This window comes from Salmo trutta, chromosome 16 (assembly GCF_901001165.1).
Source record: "Salmo trutta chromosome 16, fSalTru1.1, whole genome shotgun sequence".
Taxonomy (NCBI): Eukaryota; Metazoa; Chordata; class Actinopteri; order Salmoniformes; family Salmonidae; genus Salmo; species Salmo trutta.
The window spans coordinates 47227643-47247940 of record NC_042972.1 but is presented as its reverse complement, the minus strand read 5'-3'; the positions used below and the strand labels follow the sequence as shown (position 1 = coordinate 47247940).

At 43.7% G+C, this 20298-nt stretch overlaps 1 protein-coding gene across 1 annotated transcript; it reads right to left on the bottom strand.

Annotated features, from left to right (window-relative positions):
* Positions 1-13333: 13333 nt before the first annotated feature.
* On the bottom strand, positions 13334-19426 carry ppp4r2b (protein phosphatase 4, regulatory subunit 2b). Its single transcript, XM_029694652.1, has 9 exons — positions 19284-19426; positions 18273-18354; positions 17907-18077; positions 16846-16939; positions 16677-16714; positions 15689-15763; positions 15426-15554; positions 15088-15344; positions 13334-14859 (listed from the first exon to the last, which is right to left on the bottom strand). The coding sequence occupies exons 1-9, from the start codon at positions 19318-19320 to the stop codon at positions 14513-14515; spliced, it is 1230 nt and encodes a 409-aa protein (XP_029550512.1). The 5' UTR covers positions 19321-19426; the 3' UTR covers positions 13334-14512.
* Positions 19427-20298: the final 872 nt, after the last annotated feature.

Genomic DNA, 20298 nt, shown 5'->3' with positions numbered 1-20298 from the left:
TAGGGCTGAACCTGCCGAGTTGATGTATGTACTTTAGAATGTTTTGATTATATTTCTGGCCTTTTCTCCATTTTATTTTACAATTTGTATCATGTTAAATATTAGCCACTATCGGGAGCCACCGTCAGTAATACCCACATACATGTATTTTTTTCAGCATTCCATTCCATTGAGCTTTCTTTCCTCTGTCACGTCTGTGTAGTTGTTCCTGAGGGTCGCTAGCATTGGTGGATCCTATTAGGCTAGCATTGTGCAATAATATGGGACCTGTAGCCTATTTGAATCATTATGGAACTCAGACCACTGGACCACACGTAGCAGGTCAACCCTGGAGCCTGCCACACAGTTCACAACTGCTGGACTGTTATGATACAGTTCCATGACTAGTGAGGATTAAGGTACATTTATAAGATTATTGTTCAACCCCTATTGTACACTTTTCCCCACCTTCCAATATCTCGTGTGTTGAACTCGAATATGACAACTTTCAGGATTAATCAAAGCCACCATATTTGTTATTCATCATGAGTAAGACGTTTGGATAAGGGGATTGTAAATATAGATGACGATTGTTTTAGATCTATTTGACCTGATGATCGCTGGAGACAAACGTGAAACCAGTCATATGGCAGCAAACTGAAGCATATCAACATATCACTTTTTCCAGGGTGAAGTTTATGAAATGCTGGCCTTATAAATTAGGAGGAAATGTGGAGACCCAAGCTATAGGCTTCTGTAATCATCTGCAAATGACAGTATAGTGCCAAACCTACCAAGTGATTTATGATCTCTAGGAATAGATCATATCAGGCTAATGTATTACAAGTCGTGCAGTCATTTGGGACATGTAGCTTATTTGAGCCATTACGGAACGCAGACCATATGTAGCAGTTTAAACCCGGAGCCTGGCACACGGTTCACTACGACTGGACCATTGTCATCACAGTGAGGATGATTACGGTGTATTTATAGGACTACAGTTCAACCCCTATTGTACACTTTTCTCACCTTCCGATATTTCATGGATTGAACACTTGAATATGGCAACTCGGGATAAATCAAACCACAGTGCCTAAAGGGCTCTCCAAACCTGTTTTTGTATTAATCAGAAATACTTTTCTGACCCTAAATAGATCAGAGTATTTTTTTCATCTACAAATTGATGCGGAAAAATATGAATATGCGTGTATTTACTTTCTTTCATTGATGCCTAATATTCTGAGACGCTTTCTCCATATGTTCTAGTGAGTCTGTCGAGACAATTCTAATTTAGATAAATGTACTGAAAACCCTATTGAATGAAAACTCCAAGAGAAAAGCTTTTGGCCAGCAATTGGGAGGGTTTTCAGTGGTTGAATTTAATGTATTCAGACCGCACAAAGAAACCATGTCTGCAAAGCCCGTTATGCACATGCATAAGGTATGTCTGAATACAAACTACTGAGAAGTGTGTAGGAAAGGCGTGCATTTCCAAAGTCTGAATCGGTTCCAAAAGAACAGTCTGCCGAAGGCTGTGATATTTGTACTCTGTCGATATGTTTGTCTGACAACATCAACAACATTCCCAATATTTGATGTTCAAATACTCTCTCCACATCATCCCTGAGAGTGAAATGTCATTTGATGAAATTAACAAACACAACCGACAAACAACATCACAAACAAACAAGCAAACACACACACACACACCAAGATAGGAGAGACGTTTATGCGCTGCTCATGAAGCAGTATTATGCCTACTAATTGTGTAGTTATACAATGTCATCATGACCTTATATCAACAATATAGCTAGTGTCTGCAGCGACCAATATTCCCACAGCCCACACACAGACAGGACACAGAGAGAGACCAAGGCTGCGTTTACACAGGCAGCTCAATTCTGATATTTTTTTCACTAGTTAGTCTATTGACCAATCAAATAAGATCTGAAAATGATCGGATGTGAAAGATCTGATGTCACTGGTCGAAAGACCATTTAGTGGAAGCAAGATCAGAATTGGGCTGCCTGTGTAAACACAGCCCAGGTGAGCCGTCTCCGGCCAGCCCCGCCCATTGCCCAGACCCAGAGCCAATCCAAGTCCCCTGGCTGAGCTGCCTGAGGAGCTGAGCTGTCTCTACACAGCCAGCCAGAGAGAGACTAGCAGGGACGCTGTAATAGGACTGTGTGTGTGTGTGTGTGTGTGTGTGTGTGTGTGTGTGTGTGTGTGTGTGTGTGTGTGTGTGTGTGTGTGTGTGTGTGTGTGTGTGTGTGTGTGTGTGTGTGTGTGTGTGTGTGTGTGTGTGCGTGCGTGCGTGCGTGCGTGCGTGCGTGCGTGTATATACTCACTTTTGTTGGTGTTTTTGAGAGAGAGAGAGAGCGAGAGAGAGAATGGAACAACACTGAGCCATTCACCATTCAAGGTTTGGGGATGCCTCATTGGCTGACGTACCATAGAATTAGCTGTGTCAAACCCTCGTGATTAGCTTACCATGACTACAGTCTGCCTATTAAGCCCACAGTAAATGGCTTGAAAATAGCTTAGAAGGTATCGTGGTGGGAAATGCAGTTACAGCATATGCTTATGTTTCAAATGGTATAACCACCTCCCCAGAGTTGTAACAAAAACAACACTTTTGGCACTTCCCAATGATAAGGCCTTGAATGGTATACTCTTTCAACAACTCCACAACGCCCGTTGCGAACATCTCATTACATTTATTGCAACCATTGCAGAGCCTGGAAGACAGCCAGCCTTCCGTTGATTAAAGGTTCATCCAAGAGTTTAGCCATGTGGTGATACGCTACTAGATGATGTTTCACTGTCTTCGTACTTGATCATTTCGCGCTCCTTGCCATGTCCACGCTACAAAGGAGATATTTGTCCAGATAGACAGGTCGTAATGCAGCATGTCAGTAACCTCAAATTCCTCAGAGACACGGAAATACCCATGAAAATAGAGACAAATTTGTTTCCTGCCGTGGGCAGTGAAATGTGAGGAATTTCCTCAGATCAACTTGAAGGAGCAAATCATTAAAATCTCAGCGTGTGACAATATTCAAATGGTTTTACACGGGTAGAGTGTGAATCATAACACATACAAATACTTAGCCCTTCATTACATCCCAAACTGTGTCAGAACATGTTCATGGCCCTATATACTGGTCTACCATTTATATGTCACTGCCATTTGTGACTGTTAAACTGCAGGACTCTGAGGTTTGCGTGTCTGGCCCAGGCTAGTTTATGGACTATTAGAAGTCCTAATGTTCCTCCTGGGGATGAGGTAAGGCTGACCAGAGACGGGGACGGGGGAGAGACCTCAGACACAGCTTTAACAGCCGCACACAATCCTAAATCCACAGGCTTTGGCACATTCAGTCCATGGTATACTTCGATGTCATTGATTTAACATTTAACCAGCTACTATCTTAAATGCCCCGGCTGCACAGTTGTGTTTTATCTGCCATTACGTATTGTCAGTAATTATAGGTGGCAGTCTCAAAATATGCTGATCCCCATAACTGTGGGGTGTGATGTGCTTAGTGTGCAGTCAGGAGAAACATTGTTATTTCCTGCCATTGATTTAGGATACTTCCAGCAACCCTAAATGTGACTCAAGGTCTATTGTCGCAGTAAATTATCACTGCTCATTGTGCACATTCTTCTTGGATCTCTGGAGCACTTGAAGCTATAATCTCCATCCACCCGTGGCATGTTCTTACAAGCAACAGTCCAATCAATACAACTTAAATGGCAAGCTTAAAAGACTCCATTTAATTTGTCAGTCTGCGTATACAAGATATATTTGTTTATCAAACTACTTTCTATGTGGTAAAGGCCTAGGGTACAACAACAAATGAAAACATTATGGCTCTGTGGACTTTATCAACCACATTTGATCTAATTCAACTCCAAATGATCGTGGCACTCATGAATCATTGTGGCACTTCAATAAAGGAAACAGTGTGGTGTACAATCTGTTCACTTAGTTTTGTTGTGTTTCATACAGTACCCCTGTAACAGTGTGGAGTGTCTAGTCTATTATATTACAGGCAGACTTCTAGAACCAAAGAGGGAATACACTCCTGTTGAAATGATGTTCTCCTTTTGAGTTCTCTCATCCCTGCCTCGTTTGTCTATGTGGCCTAATGTGCCCTTCATAGTTATGCAACGGCCAGCCAGCCAGGCTACGGCCAAGCTAATTCTAACGGCCAGCCAGCCAGGCTACGGCCAAGCTAATTCTAACGGCCAGCCAGGCTACAGCCAAGCTAATTCTAACGGCCAGCCAGCCAGGCTACGGCCAAGCTCATTCTAACGACCAGCCAGTCAGGCTACGGCCAAGCTAATTCTAACGACCAGCCAGTCAGGCTACGGCCAAACTAATTCTAATGGCCAGCCAGGCTATGGCCAAGCTAATTCTAACGACCAGCCAGCCAGGCTACGGCCAAGCTAATTCTAACGACCAGCCAGTCAGGCTACAGCCAAGCTAATTCTAACGACCAGCCAGCCAGGCTACGGCCAAGCTAATTCTAACGGCCAGCCAGCCAGGCTACAGCCAAGCTAATTCTAACGGCCAGCCAGCCAGGCTACAGCCAAGCTAATTCTAACGGCCAGCTAGGCTACGGCCAAACTAATTCTAACGGCCAGCCAGCCAGGCTACGGCCAAGCTCATTCTAACGGCCAGCCAGCCAGGCTACGGCCAAACTAATTCTAACGGCCAGCCAGCCAGGCTACGGCCAAACTAATTCTAACGGCCAGCCAGCCAGGCTACAGCCAAGCTAATTCTAACGGCCAGCCAGCCAGGCTACAGCCAAGCTAATTCTAACGGCCAGCCAGGCTACGGCCAAACTAATTCTAACGGCCAGCCAGCCAGGCTACGGCCAAGCTCATTCTAACGGCCAGCCAGCCAGGCTACGGCCAAACTAATTCTAACAGCCAGCCAGGCTACGGCCAAGCTAATTCTAACGGCCAGCCAGCCAGGCTACAGCCAAGCTAATTCTAACGGCCAGCCAGCCAGGCTACGGCCAAACTAATTCTAACGGCCAACCAGCCAGGCTACAGCCAAGCTAATTCTAACGGCTAGCCAGGCTAATTCTAACAGGATACACACACACACACACACACTCTTACCACCAGTGTCAGGGACAAGTTTGGCCTTTATTTAATTCGTCTCCCATTTACACTTTTTACAACCCAATGCGAAGAGCAGCACGCCTCTTACAAAATGGCCCCTAAAAGCCCCGTCTGTATAATAAACAAAACCCTTCAGTGCCATTAGCTGGAGTGCCTGGAGGAGATGCGGATAGGGACCAATGTGCAGACAATTAGTGCTCTTCATTAGACTGTAGTATTCCTATGCAGCAGGCCACAACCTGGTGGCGACCCTGGTAATACTAGCAATTCATATCCGCTCAAAATGGTCGAAGATTGATCTAAGATTTTGGTGCTGAAAAACATGTTGAGAAAAACAGGTCGATTAGACAAACTCACAAATAGTTTTTTTTTAAAACAAGGAAAGGCATGCTTTATTTAGTAATGTGCTCATTTGCAAACAGCTGCAACACGGTTTATGTAAAGTTAAAACTGACTCTCCTTTTGGACACCTTTCTTTTCAAATGAATACTGGCAACAGTTTATTAGGGGCTTTAATCAAATAGCAACGAGAGATACTTTAACGTCTCAATTTGCATCATTCACTGTACCTATGTGTTTTACACTCATCAGTAGCCTTATAATGGGCCAGGGGTTGGGGCAGGAATGACTTTAATTTCCTGATTCTGTAACATCACCTCCTACCACCAGGCATCAACCACAACAAGGAACCAGGTGTTTTAAGTTGAATTGGTGGGATGAACAGATAATAGGAAAAAAGATGACCTGGAACATGAATGGACAGTAGACAGCAGTGCACATGCAGACACTTGCATGCGAACGCACACACCAGACTCACATGGAGTGGGGGCTCTGTGCATAGGCTTGTCTTTAATCGCACAAATAGTGATTGTTTTATTGCTTTTGTTGGTCATGAGGTTTTTTTGTCATGCAAACCTGATTATTCCAGTGATAAACAATAACCAATTGTATGACCCTGGAGTGTCTAAAAGCAGACACCAAGGCTGCAGGCATTGCTCTGAAACCATTGTAAGCATTCAGGTGTAGTAACATGACTACCACAGGAGGCTGCTGAGGGGAGGACGGCTCATAAAAATGCCTGGAAGGGAGTGACATCAAACATATGGAAACTATGTGTTTGATGTATTTGTTACCATTCCACTCATTCCTCCCCAGTCATTACCACAAGCCCGTCCTCCCCAATTAAAGGTGCTACCAACCTCCTGTGATGACTATAGAGAAGAAGGCCAAGAATCTGGGGTTTAAAGGTCCAATGCAGCCGTTTTTATCTCAAAATCATAATAATTTCTGGGTAACAATTAAAATAGTCAAAAAGCGAATAGCACTTTCTCTAGCAAGAATTTAGCTAGGACTGTCTAGGAGTGGTCTGAGTGGGGAGGGGAAAACAGGTTTGAAACTCTCTTTCTTATTGGCCTATTAACTAATTTACCACCTGGTGTTGTCACCAGGCAGGCAAAACCTCCATCACATCAAAACTGGCTGAAATTTTAGGTAGTCTTTTCAAAGTACTTTTACACTAAAAAAGCCTTATCATAATTTTCACAATTTCACAGTATAAATCCAACCTCATACTTTATATAAAACACAGGCAAATCACATTTTTGCCTGTGTGCCTTTAAGAGCGATGCTCCAATATGCTCTCTCACCTGTCTGTCCATATGGGAGAGCAGATGGTAAGGAGCAAGTGTCACATAGACTAATGATATATAGGCTTTCCTGACATTTAGTCAAGAGTCCTTTATAACTGTCTTTTTACATACATTTAGCATTTCCCCCTGTTGCTGGTTTCTCTCTTTTCAATAGAGTAAACAGAGATGGAAAAACTCCATGTTCTACATCTCTCTCTGATGATGCCAGTCTGACAGGTAAGTGGCAGTTCAAATAACAGTTACCTGAGAATGGCGCCCGCTTGGACTCACACCCACGCATTATGCAGCACAACCCAAACCTCAGGCTCAAAACATCAGCCTAGGATGACTTCCAGTCCATTTTCCTCCAAATATTCTAGGACATTACACAGTGTTCCTCTTCAGTCTCATCTCCACTTGGAGTCTCTAGTGAAGTCTTAAAGTTGAAGTTGAACTTGTCCCTGGGCATTCAGGTGCAGTATCCCAGCCGTGGAGTGGGAGAAAAACAAGCTATTTTCTTACTCCCGTTCTGTCTGTCTACAGTGGACAGCACCTGGCAACCGTCCACTAGTAATGCTTGCCATTTGTCAGAGCAGTGCAGAATGTCTGATCCTGCATGCCAGACAATGGAACTTGACATTGATCAACAAATAACAAACTTATCCTGGGCCTTTGGGATGTACAACCATACCAGACAAATTGACACTTAACAAGACCTAGATTTGTTTTTTTGTTTGTTTCTTGTTGGGATTTTTTTGTTTATAATCCTATCCTTTTTGTAATCAAATGAGTACAATGGTGTACAGAATTGACATAAATTACTAGCAAATAAGTCACCTATGGATCAGATCAATTCACAAACATCTAGAGCATATTTATTCAAAACCATTCTATTATAGGTTCTAGCCTTTGCCTACGTGAAATTAAAGTGATGCACATTCAGCACAAGTTCATGTGGAGGACATCACTGCATTGGATCCAGCAGCTCCAGGAAGTGGAGCGGTCCCTATGATGTGGGGGAGTGTGACAACATGGTGGGGAGAAATGTGTCACAGCTCCTATCAACAGCTGCAGGCAGTACTGGGTCTGCATCTTCCTTTCAGGCCAGGGTAATCATGTTAAATCTGCCTGGGAAACAAAATAGTACCCTTTATTGGACGACACAGAGACCGCGCACCGGGATGCCTGACCCCGCCAGGGGAACATCCTACCGATGGCTCAGATGCTGCTGCCTTTAAAGTCCAAACTCCGTAGAACATTTGGGGACTTTTTAAAATGTATCCAATAAATCACAAACTATGACATAAAGTTGAAGTTGGAAATTTACATACACCTTAGCCACATACATTTAAACTCAGTTTTCACAATTCCTGACATTTAATCCTAGTAACAATTCCCTGTCTTAGGTCAGTTAGGATCACCACTTTATTTTAAGAATGTGAAATGTCAGAATAATAGTAGAGAGAATGATTTATTTCAGCTTTTATTTCTTTCATCACATTCCCAATGGGTCAGAAGTTTACATACACTCAATTGGTATTTGGTAGCATTGCCTTAAAATTGTTTAATTTGGGTCAAATGTTTCGGGTAGCCTTCCACAAGCTTCCCACAATAAGTTGGGTGAATTTTGGCCCATTCCTCCTGACAGAGCTGGTGTTCCTGAGTCAGGTTTGTAGGCCTCCTTGCTCGCACATGTTTTTTCAGTTCTGCCCACAAATTCTCTATAGGATTGAGCTCAGGTCTTTGTGATGGCCACTCCAATACCTTGACTTTGTTGTCCTTAAGCCATTTTGCTCCAACTTTGGAAGCATGCTTGGGGTCATTGTCCATTTGGAAGACACATTTGCGACCAAGCTCTAACTTCCTGACTGATGCCTTGAGATGTTGCTTCAATGTATCCACATAATTGTCTTGCCTCATGACGCCATCTATTTTGTGAAGTGCACCAGTCCCTCCTGCAGCAAAGCACCCCCACAACATGATGCTGCCACCCCCGTGCTTCACGGTTGGGATGGTGTTCTTCGGCTTGCAAGCCTCCCCCTTTTTCCTCCAAATATAACAATGGTCTTTATGGACATTATGGCCATTTTTGTTTCATCAGACCAGAGGACATTTCTCCAAAAAGTCCGATCTTTATTCCCATGTGCAGTTGCAAACTGTAGTCTGGCTTTTTTATGGCGGTTTTGGAGCAGTGGCTTCTTCCTTGCTGAGCGGCCTTTCAGGTTATGTCGATATAGGACTCGTTTTATTGTGGATATAGATACCTTTGTACCTGTTTCCTCCAGCATCTTCACAAGGTCCTTTGCTGTGGTTCTGGGATTGATTTGCACTTTTCGCACCAAAGTATGTTAATCTCTAGGAGACAGAACGCGTCTCCTTCCTGAGCGGTATGACGGCTGTGTGGTCCCATGGTGTTTATACTTGCGTACTATTGAACTAGCCTTGTGGAGGTCTACAATTTTTTTCTAAGGTCTTGGCTGATTTCTTTTGATTTCCCAATGATGTCAAGCAAAGAGGCACTGAGTTTGAATGTAGGCCTTGAAATACATCCACAGGTACACCTCCAATTTACTCAAATGATCAGAAGCTTCTAAAGCCATGACATAATTTTCTGGAATTGTCTAAGATGTTTAAAGGCCCAGTCAACATAGTGTATGTAAACTTCTGACCCACTGGAATTGTGATACAGTGAATTCTAAGTGAAATAATCTGTCTGTAAACAATTGTTGGAAAGATTACTAGTGTCACGCACAAAGTAGATGTCCTAACCAACTTGCAAAAACTACAGTTTGTTAACAAGAAATGTGTGGAGTGGTTGAAAAACAAGTTTTAATGGCTCCAACCTAAGTGTATGTAAACTTCTGACTTCAACTGTAGATACTGTAGTGCGAAATATTATGCAGGGCTGTTCTAGACTGGAACAGCAAGGCTACAGTAAGGCTTTGTTCATGTGAATTGAGGTCTTAAAGCAGGTTATCGGATGTCCTTGAGGGAGCCTAACTTTTTTCTTCCCCCCCCCCCCACAAACACACACACATCTACCATAAGCTTCAGATTCAAAAGACACACAGAAGTCCTTTGGGTTTTGCTGGAGCCCAGTGAAAAGGAGTAAAAGTTGGCACCATCGCTTGGCTAGTGATTCATTAATTAAAGCAAATATTGAGCTACTCAATTTCCATTTCATCCCAGTTTGAGTTAGACTACAGAAGTGCCAATAACAATCAACTCCAATTTACAAGGAAAATTATAAATGCATAACACACACAACCAACCATGTGCAAGATGATTTCCTCTTAGGAAGCCATGATAAAAATGTTTACGACACTTCTTGAATTTGTCAAGCCTAAAGAAATGCTTGCTGTTGGGCTTGGTGCCATGTGTTGCCTTTGTGATGTTATGAGAGGCAGAGGGTCAGGGGAATAATGAAGCTTCTCTACATACAGATCTGACAATGGGCAGCCTGGTTATTTACCTTCTTTAGCCTTCTTCTATCCCCAAGAAATGAAACCAGGTCCCATGGGATCAAACAATACGCACTTGATATTAAAGATAGCCTTTCAAACACAGCTGATAAATAATGAGAGGCTCCTTCAGCAACATACGTGTGTAAACCTAACTGAGACAGAAAACACAGCACTTAATTAAGTTTCCCATAGTACCCCCGAATGACGGGGGTGAAGGCCTACTGCTAGTAACAGCTTCAGTGCAAGGTCCTGAGCATGAACTTACTTTTAGAACAAAGAGAATAAACTTTTAAAAGAAGAAGCCCAAATGAGTCACCAGTGTTGTGTCACTATTATAAACTTTGCAATTTCTGGAGAGGTATCAAATGATAGCTCATTTGATTTGCGAGAACCTCTTTATTCCCCAGGTGGCCTGGCATTTATTTCCCTGGAGATGCCTCTTCAAAGGCTACAGTTTAACACTGCCTCCCATCCCACAGAACAGCACTGCTGCTCGGATTTACACAATCCACTCTTTATTTCCTCAGAGAGTTTGGGTAAATTTCAGCAGCCAAGAGACAGACATGCCGAACGCTGTAAGATGAACAACAAAAACACCTTTGCTGCCCCTTTGTAAAAACACGACATGCGAGAATCAGTCATTATTAAAGTATAAAAACGAGGGCCCCAGGGTTGTAACAAAGGCTCTTCCAACCCCAGACTATGATCCCCTGGTTTACTTTTATTCTCATGGGAGAAAGACATAGGCTATGTTCAGATTGGATTACTGTTTGGTCAAGGTCTACAAACTCAAGGCACCAGTGAACCATCACAAATATAACCTGCTAACAATTCTCCTCCATTTTGTGCATGGTCTCAAAGACTGACTGCCGATTTAAAGCATAAATCCTGTACAGTAACTGAGCAAGTATCAGGTTGTCTATGTATGACTGCATTAGCCCTTTGAGCCAAAGCCTAGACATTAGTCTTCAGATCATAAGAGCTCAGGCCAATTCAAATAAAATAGTATTCGTCAAATGTTTCATAAACAACAGGCGTAGACTAACAGTGAAATGCTTACTTTCAGAGAGAAAGAAAATAAGAGAAATAATAGAAAAGTAAAACACGTAATAATAAATACACAATGACAAATGATAACTTGACTAAATACACGGGGTACGGAGTCGATGTGCAGGGGTAGGAGGTAATTGAGGTAGCGATGTACATATAACTAGGAATAAAGTGACAAATAATAAACAGTAGCAGCAGTGTATGTGATGAGTCAAAACAGTTAGTGCAAAAAGGGTCAATGTAGATAGTCCGGGTAGCTATTTGATTATTTAACTATTTAGCAGTCTTATGGCTTGGGATAGAAGCGGTTCAGGGTCCTGTCTGTTCCAGACTTGGTGCATCGGTATCGTTTGCCGTGCAATAGCAGAGAGAACAGTCTATGACTTCTGTGACTGGAGTCTATGACATTTTTTGGGCCTTCCTCTGACACCGCCTGGTATAGAGGTCCTGGATGTCAGGGAGCTCGGCTCCGTACGCACTACCCTCTGTAGTGCCTTGCGGTTGGATGCCAAGCAGCTGCCATACCAAGCGGTGATGCAGCCAGTTAAGGTGCTCTCAATGGTGCAGCTGTAGAACTTTTGAGGATCTGAGGGACCATGACAAATATTTTCAGCATCCTGAATTGGAAGAGGCATTTACAAGCCTTCTTCACGACTGCGTTGGTGTGTTTGGACCATGATAGATCCTTAGTGATGTGGACACCAACGAACTTGAAGCTCTTGACCGGCTCCAGTACAGCTCTGTTGATTTGAATAGGGCCCTGCTCGGCCCTCCGTTTCCTGTAGTCCACGATCTGCTCATTTGTCTTGGTGACGTTGAGGGAGAGGTTGTTGTCCTTCCACCACACTGCAAGGTCTGACCTTCTCCCTAAAGGCTGTCTCATCGTTGTCAGTGATCAGGCCTACCACGTCGTGTTGTTGGCAAACTTAATGATGGTTTTGGAGTCGTGGGTGAACAGGGAGTACAGAAGAGGACTAAGCATGCACCTGAGGGAGCCCCCGTTTTGAGGGTCAGTGTGTTGCATGTTTTGTTGCCTACCCTCACCAGCTGGGGGCACCCCATCAGAAAGTCCAGGATCCAGTTGAAGAGGTGAGCTTGGAGGGCACTACGGTGTTGAACGCTGAGCTGTTGTCAATGAATAGCATTCTCACATCGATTGTCCTCTTGTCCAGGTGGGAAAGGGCAGTGTGGAGTGCAATAGATTGAGACATTTTTTGATCTATTGGGGTGGTATGCAAATTGGAGTGGGACCAGGGTGTCTGGAATGATGCTGTTTATGTGAGCCATGACCAGCCTTTGAAAGCATTTCATGGCTACAGATGTGAATGCTACAGGGCGAGTCATTTAGATGGGATACCTTGGCGTTCTTGGGCAGACTATGGTGGTCTGCTTGAAACATGTAGGTATTAGATTTGGTCAGGGAGTGGTTGAAAATGTCAGTGAAGACACCTGCCAGCTGGTCAGCACATGCTCTGAGTTTGTGTCCTGGTAATCTGTCTGAATGTTAACATGTTTAAAGGTCTTACATCGGCTACAGAGCGTGATCACAGGAACAGCTGGTGCTCTCATTCATGGTGCAGTGTTGCTGGCCTCGAAGCGAGCGTAGAAGACATTTATCTTGACTGGTAAGCTTGCGGCACTGGGCAGCTCGCGACTGGGTTTCCCTTTGTAATCCGTTTGCAAGCCCTGCATCAGAGTAGGTGTAGTAGGATTCGATCCTGTATTGACGCGTCGCCCGTTTGATAATTGGTGGGAGGGCGTAGCGGGATTTCATATAAGCTCAATATGGACTCGTAGTACAACCGGAACTACATGTTCAAACATGACATAGAAATCTGACAGGGTAATCAGTTGATTACTGATCGCCTTGAACTGAGCATTTGACCACATAATAGCTAACCCGGCTTAAGAAGCTCACGTCTTCAACAACACATTTATTAGAATAAGTCCGCAGAGATGTTAAGACGCCATTACATAAGAGGTGATCTGATCATCAGGAAGATGAACATGCGATAGCCTTTAAGAGCAGCTCAGTGGAATAGACGGAAGGCCTCAAGAAAGAACGCGTGACCACAATTTTTTTTTTTTACATTTATTGCTTTATCTGAATACCGCATTGAAAGCCCAATCATTCAGAGCATACACAAACTATACAATTATATATGGTTTCACAAAGGCAGTGAACATATACTGTATCACAATCTACAAAAATCTACTTTACAGAAATTTAAAATTCTACATATCAAAAAGTACAGCTGCAGAAACAGGTGTAAAGCTGGTAACCAGTAAATGCTCTGGATATCTGTCAGTCAAACAACTTGGTGACATCACAATACAAAGCAGAAGTCATCTTTGTACTTACAGCTGGTTTTGGAAATGAAATAACTGGCTGTCAAAAAACATATTTTCCAAAATAAGTAATTGAGTTGAAATGTTCATATAAATGGTTCAATGCACCCAAAATGATATGTAACATTTTAAGGTAAAAGGTAGCATGTTATATTACTCTGAGTTGGGTCGGTAGTGTATCATCGCAAAGAAAATATATGCATTTAAAAAGGAGAATAAGGACACATGGAAAATCTATTTCAATACTCCCAACTCACGAGGAAAAGTGATGGGGAGGGGAAACAAACAAGGAAATATACATTTTTTTCAACAACCAAGATGGCGGCACGAGTAAAAACAGTGGTATGAGCTGGATGCTAAGGCTTGTGCTTCAGTCAGAAACAGAAATGACTCTAGCTAGTTCATCGCCGGAGTGAGTAACTGACAGCATAAATAATGAGGAAGTTAATTAGCGGCGATAGCTTTGTCTCGACTCTGGTGTGGCAGAGGTGATAATCCACAGAGAGAAACTGGCTACAGGGGAAAAAACTGCCTGGTTTACTTTTCCTGACAAATGCTTAAACTGATGAGGGAAAAATGCCAGATGAACACCCCAACCTATCAGCACAGCTACAACAAACATCATCTGCAACCCCAAAGACCGATCAAGGCTGAAACAAAGACCTCTAGAGACCACAAGCCTTAAAATGAAAACTCTAAATAGCGTAGAAAAAAAATCCAGTTTATATTTGATTCAAAATAAAAATGTTTATGCCCACATTAGGTGGTCATTTTGAGGAGTGCCCAAAATTTAGACAAGGCGTAAAGTATCTAGGGGACCAGGATTGCGCATCCCCTTCACCGGTGACACTCAAGCTGGACTTGAGGACAGATGTTCTAAATAGTCAACAGATGGATGCTGAGGTCCTAGTCCTGCTCCATGGGCTCCTCACTGGTCCCAGTGTCCAGGCTACCGCTCTCCATGGCGCCCTCTGCAGGTGGCTCAGGAGTACTGCTGGAGGGAGCAGAGGCTCTCTCTTCCCTGGCTCCACTCTCCTCACTGCTACTGCTGCTGACACTACTGCTGCTGCTGACTGGGTCACTGCCCTCATCGCTGTCCCGGGCCTCAGGGCTCTCCAGGACGCCAGCAGGGGCCTGCTGTTCTGACTGGTCCATGTCATTACATTCCTCTTGGGAGCCACAAGGAACCTCCCTCTCTGCCTGCTCGTCCTCCCTGGGCCCTGCTGATGGCTCCAACTGTGTGCTTGATGGCTCTGTGGGACAGGCAAGGACACAAAAATAGAGTTAGTAATGTTAACTGCATAAGGGTTGATGTAGATCTGGCAAGCAGATAAGCTGAACCTGCGATGAACACCTCAGAATTCTGCCAATTCAGGCAACTCCTGGTTCTGCGCATACACGTACATATATCCACAAAGGCTTGTACCAGCAATGCATGTCGGCATGATGGGCGAAAATAAAGAGTGAAAAACCAGTCCTACCTTGGTCTTCACAAGTCCCAGCAGTACTGGGAGCCTCACTTCTCTTCTCGTCCTCCTCCTCCTGGACCATGGATTCTGCCTCTTCCGATAAACTGTCATTGTGGCCGTGTCTGAGGGTGTCCCCCTCCTGCTCATCCTCTTTGCTGAACTTGAGCCTCTTCACCTCATGTTGCTCTGCCTCCATATCCTCTTCTTCCTCGTCGTCATGGTGCTTGTTCTTCACAGAGCTCCCCTGGGTACCTGATGCCGACACCTCACTGAGAGAGTGAAGATTCATCACACATTCAATTCATCAAAAGAAAAAAGTAGGAAGTGAGTATCACTAGCAACTGAAGTACCTGGAGGGTTTGTCATGTCCCTGCTCTGTGGTAGGGTCTTTGTTTTCTGTACTGTCCGGTAGGCCGTTTGTCGCTAGAGAGAGCTTTGGTCTGTTCAGCGGCCTGGGGGTCCCTGGGCCATTCACCTTCCTAAAAGAAAATAGAGGAAGAGTGAAAGAAATTAAGTATAAGAAAAGTGTCAGAAATGTGAGTGGTTTACCTTTAGGCAATTATCACTGAGGAAACTAGGGTGAGAAAATAGGAACCTGTCATTTGAGCTTTACCTCTCCGTAAAAGCAGATGCGTTCCCAGGCAACATAACACCATTCATTCTATTCACACCACTGCATCCGTTTTTCCTTTATGACAGAGAGAAACATACAGTAATTCCAAAAATATTTTACTTCATATAAACTACACTGAACAAAAATATAAACGCAACATGTAAAGTGTTGGTCCCATGTTTCATGAGCTGAAATAAAAGATCCCAGAAATGTTCCATACGCACAAAAAGCTTATTTCTCTAAAATGTTTACATCCCTGTTAGTAAGCATTTCTCCTTTGCCAAGATAATCCATCCACCTAGCAGGTGTGGCATATCAAGAAGCGGATTAAACAGTATGATCATTACACAGGTGCACCTTGTGCTGGGGACAATAAAAGGCCTCTCTAAAATGTGCCGTTTTGTCACAACACAATGTCACAGATGTCTTAAATTGAGGGAGCATGCAACTGGCATGCTGGCTGCAGGAATGCCCACCAGAGCTGTTGCCAGATAATTTAACGTTCATTTCTCTACCAATGTCATTTTCGAGAATTTGGCAGTACTTCCAACTGGCCTCACAACCGCAGACCACGTGTAACCATGCCAGCCCAGGACCTCCACATCTGGCTTCTTCACCTGCGGGATCATCTGAGACCAGCCACCCGGACAGCTGATGAAACCGAAGAGTATTTCTGTCTGTAATAAAGCCATTTTGTGTGGGGAAACTCATTCTGATTGGCTGGGCCAGCTCCCCGGTGGGTGGGCCTATGCCCTCCCAGGCCCACCCATGGCTGCGCCCCTGCCCAGTTGTGAAATCCATAGATTAAGGCCTAATGAATTTATTTCAATTGACTGATTTCCTTATATGAACTGTAACTCAGTAAAACCGTTGAAATTGTTGCATGTTGCATTCATATTTTTGTTCAGAATAAATACAATGAATCACCTCTTTGTAAAAACATTTCATTGATATAATGTATAACAATAAGGACAAAAACAACACTTACTCTGAAGTAGGATGCACACAGCTGACCACCATCACATTCTGGAAGAAGAAAAACCCATCATTACAAACACTTCAAAATATAAATACTATACAGCATATAGAGACTATACACATCTAATATAGTATAACACTGCACAACTGCTCCTAAACAGACATGGCACTCCACTCACCTTCTCAACACCTCTGAGAAATTTCTCTGTCCCTGTGTAATTCCTCTTGGGTTCTGTAAGCAGCTCACACAAACGCTGAATCGTAAACGGAATTCTGAGGGAAGTAAGTAAGAAGGTTATTCAAATAAACCTGAGGTAGGGCTAGCTCAAGAAAAAATGTGAAATTAGATAGGTATATAATAAACTATAATGACATGCGTGTTTACAATATGGTTGCCATTTGGGCGGCAGGTAGCCTAGTGGTTAGAGCGTTAGAGTGCTGGGCCGGGGGTGAGCGCGCTGGGCCGGGGGTGAGCGCGCTGGGCCGGGGGTGAGCGCGCTGGGCCGGGGGTTAGAGCGCTGGGCCAGGGGGTTAGAGCGCTGGGCCAGGGGGTTAGAGCGCTGGGCCAGGGGGTTAGAGCGCTGGGCCAGGGGGTTAGAGCGCTGGGCCAGGGGGTTAGAGCGCTGGGCCAGGGGGTTAGAGCGCTGGGCCAGGGGGTTAGAGCGCTGGGCCAGGGGGTTAGAGCGCGGGGCCAGGGGGTTAGAGCGCTGGGCCAGGGGGTTAGAGCGCTGGGCCAGGGGGTTAGAGCGCTGGGCCAGGGGGTTAGAGCGCTGGGCCAGTGGTTAGAGCGCTGGGCCAGTGGTTAGAGCGTTGGGCCAGTGGTTAGAGCGTTGGGCCAGTGGTTAGAGCGTTGGGCCAGTGGTTAGAGCGTTGGGCCAGTGGTTAGAGCGTTGGGCCAGTGGTTAGAGCGTTGGGCCAGTAACCGAAAGGTTGCTAGATCGAATCACCGAGCTGACAAGGTAAAAATCTGTCGTTCTGCCCCTGAACAAGGTAGTTAAGACACTGTTCCTAGGATATCATTGTAAATAAGAATTTGTTCTTAACTGACTTGCCTAGTTAAATAAAGGTAAAACAATTCTAAATAAATTTGAGCACTACAGTACATGTGACATCTAGAAATGCCTTTCCAGTAGATGGCGCCCTTGTATAATCACCACAAAGTCAGCAACCTTAACTCTTTAGATGGCATGACATGATTACAAGAAAACAGTTGATTCTAAAAGGTTATACTGGTACCTACCCATTGTATCCATTCACAATCTTCAGTATCCTCTCCTTCATGTCCTCAAATGGAATGGAGTCCACATTGGGATTGGCTACCCCCCTTTGATCGGGTGCTGAGGCTTTGAAGTCGTCCATCACCTTCTCCAGTTTGAAGAGGAAATAGCTTTTAAACTGAGACCACTGAACACTGGAAAGACAGGAGCACAGATCTCTTAACAAAAGTAATACAGCACATGCAGAAGATAAGACTAGGCATGATCTAGGACTACGCCTATTACATAATTTGAACCAGTGATGTTGAAGTTATCCCACGGAGCATCCTTTATCCTCTCATTTGCATGATATCTGTAGCTACAAGCTTGTCAATATGAACATTCCTTACATGGTTTCTCCAGTCTTCGCAACATGACACAGAAACTGGTCGAGCAGCGGTGCCACTTCTTTCTTCCCTTTATTGTCAAAGTCTAAAGAGAACAGTGATATCAAGTCAGTTAGCACAACACAACAGAGCAGGGAACTTTGGATAGATTGGCTTGCTTAGGAAACCATTGACGTTAACTAGCTAACGTTAATGATGACTTGTGACTACAACACTGACATTGTGTTCAGCCATTTAGCTCACCAGCTCAAGAAAGGAAAATGCCAAATGGAGCCGATCGAGTTAGCTAGCTTGCTAACTAACAGTGACACCAACTGAAAATGTAATTGTGTTCTCATAAACCTTTATAGCGACCTACCCAGCGAGCTAACTAATTGTGGCCATTGGCATTGGCCAGGTTAAGTGAACTCAAACTTGCAAGCTAGCATGTTAGCTAGCTCGCTAGCCAACTTGCCACTTAGCTACATAACATCAACAATTAACGTTAGTTGGGCTTACCTTCATGATATAGTCTTACTGGCTCGTTAGCTAACTAACGTAGTCAATAGAAAAGTTCACAATCCAACTAACTGGAAATGGTAACGAACTACCAATGGTGTAACTAACGTTATACATCATTGCTAACTACCGGTAGCTAACTTATTCAGTTCATTAGTTTGCTAACGTTAGCTAGCTAAGCTAACGTTAGCTGTGCGATGAAGGAGTTGTCAACAGCACCATGGCTAACTAGGTAGTTAAATTGTTGAATCCAGAAATAAATATATAAACCTCTGGAGGTTTGAGAATTGATAGCTAGCTACCTTTAAGCTAAAGGGGAACCGCTAACGTTAGTTAGCAACATTGCTTATTCTTCCGAATGTAGGCATTAGCTGCTAGCTAACATACGCTTATAGCTAGCTAACGTTAGCTACATTCAACACCTTCTGGCAATATAACCACTGTAGTATACAATAAAGTAAAACAAAAAGTCTGATTTTCTTTAAGTATTACGCTATTCATAAGAACCCCAAAAACCTTTAAGCGCCTCTTGGATTGAATCAATTTCCATCATGTTGTTGTCCTCTGTCAATCTCTTGGAGCAAGAGGCAGACTAGTGGTGGCTGCGTTCAACACAAAAAATAGCGGGTTCGTCCTACCTGGGATCCCTGGGACGTCCATAGCCCACATTGAAGTTGAAATGTAAAATGGTAAAGATAGGTTTTAAGGTTAGCATGTAAGGGTTATGGTTAGGGTATGGATTAAGGTTCTAACAATGAGATATAACAATGAGATGTAGGTTTAGTTATACAAATCTTTGGTTAGAGTATGGACGTCCAAAGCATCCCGGATAGCGCTGACCCATAACATGTAAGGGGAAGAAGAAGCGTTTTAATATGGCGCTCGTCAGGTCATTGCGGATCAGATTCTGAACGCAGAAAGTACAGGGAGTCGCTGCTGTTCAACAAGTTGCAAAATAGATTAAGTAAAGGATAATTGGAACGCAGACCAGATGGGGGTACATTCAACAAATATCATCATATAACAAAGTGAATATTCTTCAAATCTGTTGTGATGTATGTATTATAACATACCCCACAATGTGGTTACTAAAGTCCGATTTGGATGTACTGTTTTTGGCTGTATAACATATACAAGTGGTCCATTTTCAGGTTTAGAAGAAGTGACTGATAAAGGCTAACTTCCGTTCGTATAAACTGGCATACAGAAATCGGTGTTGCTAGTCAATACTGTTTTTAACTGTAATGCAGTTGATTGTTAACGACATCCGGGTTGACTTGGCATCCATACAAGCCTCACTCCGATTTGTACCTCAACATTGTGTGAAATACACATAAACAAGAGCCTAAATGTCGGCTAATTTTGCTGGGGGAAATGAGGCGACCCAGGATCTCGACCCACGGTCCTTCTCCTCCACGCGTTTCCATGGCAATTCTATTGTTTCGGGTCGAGTTAAATACCGCAATTGACCTCTCTACCACAGCTAGAATAATGAGACAGATATTTTACTGGAAGTATAAATGTGAAGCAT

What these genes read in the sequence shown, in the direction of transcription:
- ppp4r2b (XM_029694652.1), bottom strand. Translation starts at nt 19,320, where the DNA reads ATGATGGAAATTGATTCAATCCAAGAGGCGCTTAAAG. An exon ending in ATTGTGAATGGATACAATGG is followed by an intron (nt 16,940 to 17,906) that starts GTAGGTACCAGT and finishes TACTTCCCTCAG; the next exon opens with AATTCCGTTTACGATTCAGC. An exon ending in GCATCTGCTTTTACGGAGAG is followed by an intron (nt 15,555 to 15,688) that starts GTAAAGCTCAAA and finishes ATTTTCTTTTAG; the next exon opens with GAAGGTGAATGGCCCAGGGA.